Source organism: Rhododendron vialii, chromosome 1a, assembly GCF_030253575.1.
Source record: "Rhododendron vialii isolate Sample 1 chromosome 1a, ASM3025357v1".
Classification (NCBI taxonomy): Eukaryota; Viridiplantae; Streptophyta; class Magnoliopsida; order Ericales; family Ericaceae; genus Rhododendron; species Rhododendron vialii.
In genome coordinates this window covers 18704013-18714962 of record NC_080557.1, presented here as the reverse complement: position 1 = coordinate 18714962, position 10950 = coordinate 18704013, and the positions used below count along the sequence as shown (strand labels likewise).

The 10950-nt window shown below is 36.5% G+C and overlaps 1 protein-coding gene across 1 annotated transcript; it reads left to right on the top strand.

Moving 5' to 3' along the window:
• The first annotated feature begins 668 nt into the window (after positions 1-668).
• Positions 669-7539, top strand: LOC131329085 (non-specific phospholipase C4-like). The gene is made up of 3 exons (XM_058362155.1): positions 669-774; positions 4617-4674; positions 7120-7539. The coding sequence occupies exons 1-3, from the start codon at positions 669-671 to the stop codon at positions 7517-7519; spliced, it is 564 nt and encodes a 187-aa protein (XP_058218138.1). The 3' UTR covers positions 7520-7539.
• Positions 7540-10950: the final 3411 nt, after the last annotated feature.

The following is a 10950-nucleotide window of genomic DNA, read 5'->3' as shown; positions in this document are numbered from 1 at the left end:
TTAGAGTTCTGAGATAGATTATACTCGTAAGACGGGTCGTGCCGTTAGGCGGTCAGACCGTACTTTTGAGACGATCCGTGCTATGGGATAATCTATACCTTTTAACAACTCAATTATTTTCTAGATGATTATTGCTAGGGTTTGCAAGCCCTAGTAATAATCCCTTCTGATTCGAATAATTAATCTTGCCTATGCATGTTGGAGTTACACGGTCGAGGTGGATTCGAACCCAAGATTTTCTCTCCAATCATTACAAACTTTCCATTTAATTTTTCTCTTAGATTTAATAAATTCTCCAAATTCAAACAACCAAACTTCCTTTGCCCGAATTAATCTAAAAATTAATCGAATTTGTCGTAACTCAGTCATACTGTCTCCGTTGGAACGATACTCGGACTTGACTACTATTCTACGGAGTAGTAGTTAATTCTCAATTTTATAAATATATTTTTGACACGAAACGACGCGGTCAACCCACGTGACCCGGGAAATGGCCCACTGGCCGGGACTGAACGGAAGCTTGACCCATATAATTATCTCATCTCTTTTAACTTTTTGTAATATTTTGCATAAGTTAATTACGGTTTCCCCTTTTTTTTTCTCTTATTAAAAATGTCTTCGGCCAGCCATGGAGCTCCGAATCCGCTTCCGAAAATCTCGAGCCAACAATGTCCGGGTTCGCCCAGAACGCGGAGAGATTTTTGAAGGGCATGTCGATCGACGACGTTGATGAACGGGTTCGACCCAAACGCCGTGCCTGTTTAGAAGGAGCTGGTGGCTGAGTACGCGGTGTGCGACAGGTGGTTGGCGGCGGTGCCAGCATCGACGCAGCCGAACAGATTGTTCGTGCACTCGGCGACATCGCATGGGGCCACGAGTAACAATACGAAGCAATTGATAGAAGGGTTTCTGCAGAAGACAATATATGAATCGTTGGATGAAAGTGAAAATAAACACAATTGTGGAGTAATTTTCTGATAATTCCATTCATCGTAGTTGTACAATATATATAGTACAAACATTAACAAGGAAAGAATACAAGATTACATGGAAATATTCTACACTTATGGCATAAAATAAGATTACACAATTTAGGATATTGACCAAATCAAATATTGACCAAATCATATCCTTAATTCTAGCACTCCCCCTCAAGTTGGAGCATGTATATCGCACATGCCTAACTTGTCTAAAGAGTGACTAAAAACACTGCTGGCAACAGCTTTGGTAAGGACATCGGCTAGTTGGTCTGCAGACTTCACAAACGGGAAAGCAATGATTCCGGCTTCAAGTTTTTCTTTAATGAAGTGCCTATCAATTTCCACATGCTTCGTCCGATCGTGTTGGACTGGATTATGAGCAATCTCTATAGCAGAAGTGTTGTCACAATACAGCTTCATTGTCTCCTGAGAGTGAATACCCAAATCCTTAAGCAAGTTCCTCAACCATAGTAACTCACATACTCCAAAAGCCATGCCTCTATATTCAGCTTCTGCACTTGACCTTGCTACCACATGTTGTTTTTTACTCCTCCAAGTCACAAGGTTGCCCCCTACAAAAGTAAAGTATCCTGATGTAGATTTTCTATCGTCAGATGAACCAGCCCAATCTGCATCAGTGTAACCTTCTACCTTCAAGTGATTATTCTTGTTGAACAATAACCCTTTACCCGGAGCAGACTTTAAATATCGCAATATGCGTTCCACAGCATCCATGTGAGGTTTACGAGGATCATGCATAAACTGGCTTACTAAGCATACTGAATAAGCAATATCTGGCCTAGTATGGGACAAGTAAATTAATTTTCCCACAAGTCTCTGGTATCTTGCTTTATCAGTAGAAGTTACATGTAAACAATTAAACAACTTGTGATTTTGTTCAATAGGGGTATTTGCATGCTTACATCCAAGCATACCTGTTTCAGTTAACAAGTCAAGAATGTATTTTCGTTGAGACAAGAAAATACCATTCTTTGAGCGGGCTACCTCGATTCCGTGAAAGTATTTTAAATCTCCAAGTTGTTTCATTTCAAACTCTAAGGCCAAGTGTCGTTGTAAGCTCTCAATTTCTTCTTGATCATCTCCTGTCACCACCATGTCATCAACATATATAATCAAAGCAGTAATTTTACCCATTCGATGCTTTAAAAACAACGTATGGTCTGAGTTGCTTTGTTTATATCCGAAGCTCTTCATAGACTTGGTAAATCTACCGAACCAAGCTCTTGGAGACTGTTTTAACCCATACAACGCCTTTTTAAGTTTGCATACCATTGTAATATCTGAGTATTTTTCCACACCTGGAAGGGGATCCATATACACTTCCTCTGTAAGATCTCCATGTAAAAAAGCATTTTTTACATCAAACTGAAGAAGTGGCCAATCTCGGTTCACCGCCAAAGACAGGAGCACTCTAACTGTATTAAGTTTGGCAACAGGTGCAAAAGTTTCCTGATAGTCAACCCCATAAGATTGCATATATCCTTTCGCAACCAATCAAGCTTTATACCTCTCAATTGTCCCATCTGCTTTATGCTTGACCGCAAAGACCCATCTACATCCCACGGTCTTTTTTCCTTTCGGTAGAGTCACAAGCTCCCAAGTATCATTTTTCTCAAGCGCTGCCATTTCTTCTGCCATGGCTTGAGTCCATCTATCATCTGCTAGAGCCTCCTGCATTTTACTAGGAATAGGAACAGATGATAACTGTAGCACATAAGACGCATATGACTTGGACAGTTTTTGACAAGACACATAATTACTAATGGGGTATCTAACGTTGGATTTAGGATCAGGCTCATATTTAACAGGTGGTACACCACGATTAGAACGAGGCGGAAGACGATATTGAGACACTTGAGATTCAGAAAAAAGATCATCACTACCAGTGGAGTTAGGGTTAGTGGATACCTCTGGAGGAATCTCAGAAGAAGACTGGCTCAGTGGTTGTGTTGAATTGTTGGGAGGCATTGTACTATCATGAAGAGCATTATCTTCAGTATGAGACGTCTCTGGTTCAACAACCGATAACTCTTCCCTTTCATCTGAAAATTCACCCTGTCCTGAAGAATCTCCAGATGAAGAAATATTTTCTGAGGTAAAAAATGCTTCCAGTTCTGCATAATTTATCACTTCGTCTGAATTCTCCCCTGGAAATGGTAAATTAGGAATTGGCGCCCTGTAAAAAAGTTCGGTCTCGTGGAAGGTAATATCCATGGAAACATAAAGCCTTCGAGTTTTTGGATCAAAACACTTGTAGCCTTTTTTATTGTTCCCATATCCCACAAAAACACACTTCAAAGCACGAGATTCAAGCTTAGTCCGTTGGCGCGGATGCAAATGAACATAAACTACACACCCAAAAATTCGTGGAGCCAGAAGTACTACCGGTGGGAGAGTGCAATGGTCAGAAAGGGCATCCAATGGTCTTCGAAAATTAAGAACACTGGATGGCGTACGGTTCATTAAATAGACCGCCGAATTCAAAGCTTCACCCCACAAGTAAATAGGAACATGACCCCCAATTAAAAGAGACCGAGTAATTTCCAATAAATGTCGATTTTTTCGCTCTGCGACACCATTTTGTTGAGGAGAATCTGTGCAAGATGTTTGGTGAATAATCCCTTCAGAGTACATAAATTCCATCAATTCTTTCTTTTCGTACTCACCACCATTATCAGAACGAAAGACTTTTATTGGAACACCAAATTGAGTAGTTATCATTTGATGGAACATGCGAAAAATTGAACAAACATCACTCTTGTGTTTCATTTGATAAACCCAAGTCATGCGAGTGCAATCATCAACAAAAGTTATAAACCACCTCATCCCATTAAGAGTAGAAATTGGGGCCGGTCCCCAAACATCTGAATGAACTAATGAAAAAGGTAAATCTGTTTTATGATCACTCAAATGAAAAGTAGTACGATGGCTTTTTGCTTTCACACAAGTTTCGTAAACAAAATCTGAAAGATTACATCCATGAAACAAGGATGGAAATAATCTCCTAAGATAGCCAAAGGAAGGATGTCCCAATCTCCTATGCCATAACCAAATTTCCTCTCTTTTTTTATTCATCGAATCTCCATTTACCACAAGAGCGTGCCCTTTTTTATCGGATTGTTGGAATCCATCTTCAAGATAGTACAATCCGCCCATTTGTCTACCACTGCCAATCTTCTCCCGAGTATGGATGTTCTGAAAGACACAGTGAGTAGGAAAAAATAGAGCAACACAATCATGAGATTTGGCCAATTGATTCACAGAAAGAATATTACAATTTAACGACGGCACAAATAAGACATCATGGATTTTTAACGTGGAAGATAATGGAACTGTACCAACTCCAATAACCGGAGATGATACATCATTATCAGTGGTGATAGTGGCTTTGGAACATTTAGGAGATAAATGACTAAACTTATAACACAATTGTGGAGTAATTTTCTGATAATTCCATTCATCGTAGTTGTACAATATATATAGTACAAACATTAACAAGGAAAGAATACAAGATTACATGGAAATATTCTACACTTATGGCATAAAATAAGATTACACAATTAAGGCTATTGACCAAATCAAATATTGACCAAATCATATCCTTAATTCTAGCAGAAAGTGGGTATAGCTTTGGGATATACTATCAGTACCCTCCTTCCCCCCTCTTCCATAGGTAATTTTCCTGCTTTTGAATTTTTATTTTTTAAATTTGTCACTTCTTATTTTTCCAGTGCTTGAAATTGTTTGAATAAAGAAAGATTTGTTTTACGACCAATGCTACGTACTCTCCTATCTACTGACCACCACATATGTGTTGGCCCCACAATTATGGACCTCACACATATGTGAGAGAGGACTGATTGGTAAGAGTGTTCCTAGGCTTATTAGTTCGGTTAAGACCACAAAAGATCATCGCATCACATCTCAATCGATCTTTTCTATTTTGACAATTAATCATCAAGATTTGTTAAAGATAATTTTTTCAAATCTCACAATTAAAATCATTTTTAAACGATTGAGATTGCACAGATTGCTTCATTATCTAAATCGAGAAAAGTCAATTTTTTTATTCACTTTTTATGAATTATAGTATGATGCAAGAAGAATCCATTCCACTAAGGAAGAACTTATTTTTCGTTTTATAAGACAGGTCATTCTCTCACAATACATCATCTTTAATTCAAAAAATAAGTACTTATTTAAAAAAATGTGCTTATTTCAGTTAGTGGAACACACCCTAATCATAAAACTTTTGTCATGTTTGCTTGTTTGACAAGTATGAGTCTTCGATTGGACTATACATTAATTTGATAATTTTATGATCGTTGTAGTTAAATATTCACTTGAGATAAATGATGCAAAATGGCATATTCACTAGAGATAAATAGTACATTAATTAGTAAATGCGTGTATATATATAATACCATAAATGTGGTGTTATAATCCTCTCATAATTAGTCAAATTATATTACAAATCTTGCAAAATTTCATGTTTCTTTCTTTCACTATTTATCGGGCCAAAACAAATGAGCTCTTAATCGGCCAAAACAAATGAGCTCTTAATCAGATCATCACCGATGGTGATCGTGACTCTACAAGTTTTTTTTTACCTTGTCGAGAATAACAAGCAGGGCGAAAATCATGTGTATCAAATATCGATTGATATGTTTTTTAAACAGATTTATATAACGAAAAATGGAAAAATTAAAGTCTGAATTGATATTAATAGGTATCCTTGCAATACACATCCAATTGGTATTCATACAAATTCACGGACATCACTATATCTTTTTCATATATAGATACGTACACGTGCATTTACATATTATCCGGTGCTTAGCATTTTCCTAGAATTGAATATGTCCACTAGAAATATGTGAAGGTAAAAGTTGCATATTCGCTAGTATCCTTGTTTTAATTTGTTGCAAACAAAACTTAATAACGTTTATTCGCGGGCACCTTAGAACTGACATAATAAGTATTTTTATTCGCGAGCATCGTAGGACGTACAGTCTTGCCGTTGATCCAGCTAATGTTCAAACAGTGTAGTTTTATTTGAGACTAATGTATGGGGTTAAAGCATAAATACCGCTGGTAGATTCTGATCCTGAATAAATAATCCAGTTTATATTTTGGTAGCACAGTCTAATTAGATTATATGTTATTTGCTAAAAGTAGCAGATACATAATATGATAGATATTTGATATTTGATGTGTGGTAAATTAGCAAATACATTACTCCATTTGATTAATGCGTTCATGTAATTCTTTCATAAAACTAGTCTCCACCTAGCATAGTAGACTGTATTACAATAAATAACTCGCACATAATGATGCCCACATTCGCCTCATGTGATGCACGGAAAAGTGATGAGTATAAAATTTGTGTTTATCACTATGTAAAGAAGTCCAAAATAATATTGGAAAATGGAAGGTTAGACTAATTTAAAAGAATTTCACCTACTTCCTTTTTCAGTTGTGATTTTGGGTAATAATTCAAAAAATATAGTGACGATATATAGATATTTATCTTGTCGAGAGTAAAAAAAACAAAAAACAACCAGTAATTATTCAGAGAACTCCACCTAGGAGAAAACAAAAGGGTAATATTATGCCAACAAGTTATTGCCATGGTTTCTCAACATGCAGTTCTTTTGTTCGTTTTGTGCGCGCACGTGTGTTTGGTGTAGGCTTGTGCCTGTATGTATGGTGAAAAAGGGAGGAGGTAATCTAGCTCATCAAGTTATTTCCATGGCTTGTTAACATACCTCTTCAATTGTCCAATATTTATACTTTCATTATGGTACAAATGATTTGTTTTTGTTCCCAACCAATTAAAGTAGTTTGTTCAATGGGGTAAGTACTTGCAGTTTTCTCGCTTAATTCTTGGGTTCAAGACTTCGAGTCTTCATAATCACTCGGTGGTACTAAGCATACTATTTTGTGCCTATAGCATGCAGTGAGACCTTAGCTTGAGCAGGACATAGGTGGGTTGGATCCTTTTTAGTTGGGTATGTAGTGTTAATAGCAATACTCCTGTATCGATCGATGTGTGAAGTAGCTAGCCTATCTTTTCATCCATTTTTGTAATAAAAAACGATTTTGTTTTTGTTCGCAGGAACCTTAGAAAACTGAAGTACATTAAGAACTTTCACCCGTTCGATATAGACTTCAAGAATCATTGCAAAGAGGGGAAGCAACCAAACTACGTTGTTGTTGAACAGAGGTGCTATGACTTGAAAATCCTTCCCGGTAATGATGACCACCCTTCGCATGATGTGTCTCAGGGCCAGAAATTCGTCAAGGAAGTTTATGAAGCGCTAAGATCAACTCCCCAGTGGAACGAAATGTTATTCATCATTATGTACGACGAGCATGGCGGATTCTTCGATCACATGCCAACACCTGTCACTGGAGTTCCGAGTCCTGATGGCATCGTGGGCCCCGAGCCATATAACTTTCAATTCGACCGTCATGGTGTTAGGGTTCCGGTCATCATGATTTCTCCATGGATTTAGTGGAACAGGTATAAATGAATTGCAACAAATACTAGATGGCAGAAAAGTGCAGAAAGTGGGATGAAAATTAGAACAAGAAGAAGAGCAACATCAATTGACTACATACCTCAAGTAGGTTTACGGATTTTCACCGACGGCGTCATAATTGACCCAAGTAGGTTTACGGATTTTCACCAACGGCGTCACAATTGACCCAAGTAGGTTTACAGACTTTCACCGAAGGCGTCAGAATTGAGCCAAGTTTTCCGGTGACCTACCTCAAAATCACAAAACTATCATATTCCAAAATATCTCAAATACTTGGCCTTAAAGCCCAAATCAACTAAAATTCCTGGAATACTCACCCAAATCCGTCAATTTCATCAAATGTAAAATATACTCAATCTAGTTTCTACAAACACAAAAATTATTCAAAACAACTCACATATATGTAACAAGTATACAAAATCATATATCAACAAGTCCCTTTCCTTAGCCTACTAATTGCATAAGGTAAAAATAATCCACCTGTTATAAAACAAAAATTGCCCATTTAAGTTACTATCTTTTCATCAAACAGATGGTGTGCGTAAACTAGCTCATGTTCTCGTGTAACTTAAAAGTCACAATTTTGGTCCCTTAGAATGTGAACCCAATACTAATGAAGACCAAATATGCCAAAAGCAGTAAAATCTCAACCCTAACCATGAATAACAAAACAAAATCCCTCGCAAAAATCATGTATAACACACAATCTCGAACATATAAACTAGGGCTTGGCTTATAATTTGATTACTCTACCATAAACTAGAATTAAGTGCACACCAAGGCATATACACACCCATATTTAATCATTTAGCATATATCCTACCTCAAAGAGGAAAACTCCCAAAATGTTGAAATTTTAAAATTTGATTGATTGAGATTTTGTTCGGATAGATGCATAGCCCTTTGTCCGTAGATCACGTCTTCTTCTTGTCTTTTTGCGAAATTTTTGAGCCTTAGCCTTCAATCGTTTGAACCATGAGGGTTTGTGCAGAGTTAAAAGAGAGAGAGGAGAAGACGCAGGAAGAAGAAAAGAAAAGAAAAATCCTCAAATATTCAAACAAGTTGGATTAGGTTCCTACACCCTAGTTAAGAGATTTGAGGAAGAGATCAGGGCCTGTTTGGTATCTTTGAAGTTGTCCATACATTCAGAATTTGATGCTGTTGTTTGCCAAGATTGGGGGATCCAATTCAGAGTAGAAAGTTAGAAGGGTTTGGTGTTTTGTTGCCTTTCTTTTCGTTGTGAGCAGTTAGGCTATCAGGTGGCCAAAGTTTTGGCTAGAGTCTTGTAATTTTTGTCCCAAGACTATTTCCTTGGTTTTTTGGGCTTGGTCCATTTATAAAATTTGTCTTTTTCCAAAAAACTAAAAAGAAAAAGAAAAGGGAAAATGACGGCTAAGGACGTGTTTTGATACTGTAATTAATACCAGCCAAGGATATTTTTAGCATTAACAAATGTTCTTAGCTTGTTCTTGACGAGTATTAATTATCAAAAGACGTCCTGAGCCGTCATTTTCCCAAAAGAAAGGGTGCTGCTATTCGCAACCCTCTATTTACTCTCATAACCCGTTAAAAATTTTCAATTATACTCGACAGTTAGTTACCGAAATTGAGATATATTTTCAGCATCCAATTATCGAAATATAATATTTTTTTCAACAGATATTTACCGAAAATGCATGTTCGGCAGTTGTTTACCGAAAGTTGAACATATTTTCGACATGTAGTTACCGAAATATAATCTTGTTTTCAACAGCAATTTACTGAAATGTTATTTATGATTTTCAACAACCATTTACCGAAATGTAGTGGGCTACAGGAGAAAATAAAGGGCTGCGAATAGCGGCACCCAAAAGAAAAAGATCTGCTCTCCCCCGAACCACTTAAATATATAAGTAAACATATTACCCCAACCCCCTCTACTTACTAGCACTCTCTCTTAAGCCCTTCTACTTAACCACAATCCTAATTATAACTATGTGCTATAAAAATAAATCTTTAACTAATTTTAAAAGCTATCCAACATGGGTCCACCAACACTCTCGCCCTATGGCCCACGGACTCAGGCCTGCATAATCAACATACGTATATATATATATATATATAAAAAATAAAATTCATTGCGCACAAAATTATCTAATTATAATTCCACGTAGACCTTATCTTCTACCCGAGATAAGGGCCGGTGAATGCGAGGAAAAATTCCAGGCGCAACAATACTATAATGATTATGAAATATTTGCTATTCTTGAAATCCTGCAACCATCAGTCAGGCAGTCACCATATACCACATACGACTATAATTCTTATTTCACCAATAAAACATAATCATAATGGGCCGGACTCTATTTACTCTCGGTTAAATACTGTATTTAGTAGGATGCTCCTAGCGATAAGAGTACTCCCCAAATAAGGAGACTTGTGCGTGTGCACATTGGGACAGTTGCACATGGATAATTACCTCGGAAAAAAAGCACGAGCCCATCGACAGCCCGTTTCACTAATAAAATATGTACTTATTTTTTACTCAATAAGAACCTATGTTTTAGGGCAAATTTCACTGACCTCCCCTGAGGTTTCTGACACGAACAGAAACCTCCCCTGAGGTTTCTGAAATGACACTGCCCTCCCCTCCTTTATCCGACAATACCAAGGGACCCCCCTGCCGTTACCTTTCCGTTAGAAAATGGATGGAAAAGGTGATGTTGTACTATACTTTTTACAATACCTATACTACTCTCATCAGACTCTTTACCCCTCTCATTTATAAATTATAAAATACAAACATTTCTACACTTTGTGCTCATTTCACTTTGAGATTTTGTTCTTATTTAAAAGGATTCATATTTGTTAATTTTCTGTCAAACTCTTGTGAATTATTGGTTCGTCTTGATAAGAGGAATTGAAAAAAGTAAAAAATTAAGACTTTTACCAAATATTTTGAGAAATTCAATATTTTGGGTAAAAGTAATAAATTTATACTCTTTTGATTCCTCTCGTTGAGACAAACCAATAATCCACAAAAATTTAACGCAAAACTAGCAAATACGAAAAAAATTCAAATATGAACAAAAACCAAAAAGCCTAAAAAACCCCACAAACAAGCCCGTACGAAAAAAAAATTTGTGGGTTTGTTTGTGGAATTTTTAGGCTTTTTAGTTTTTGTTCATATTCAATTTTTTCATGCAGGCTTGTTTGTGGGATTTTTAGGCTTTTTGATTTTTGTTCATATTTGAATTTTTTTCGTATTTGCTAGTTTTGCGTTAAATTTTTATAGATTATTGGTTTGTCTCAACGAGAGGAATCAAAATAGTATAAATTTATTACTTTTACCCAAAATATTGAATTTCTCAAAATATTTGGTAAAAGTCTTAATTTTTTTACTTTTTTCAATTCCTCTTATCAAG

Coding starts and splice junctions, on each gene's coding strand:
- LOC131329085 (XM_058362155.1), top strand. CDS start 669: ATGTCCGGGTTCGCCCAGAACGCGGAGAGATTTTTGAAGGGCATGTCG. Junction 775..4,616: donor TGCCTGTTTAGAAGGAGCTG/GTGGCTGAGTAC, acceptor TAATTCTAGCAG/AAAGTGGGTATAGCTTTGGG. Junction 4,675..7,119: donor CCTTCCCCCCTCTTCCATAG/GTAATTTTCCTG, acceptor TTTTGTTCGCAG/GAACCTTAGAAAACTGAAGT.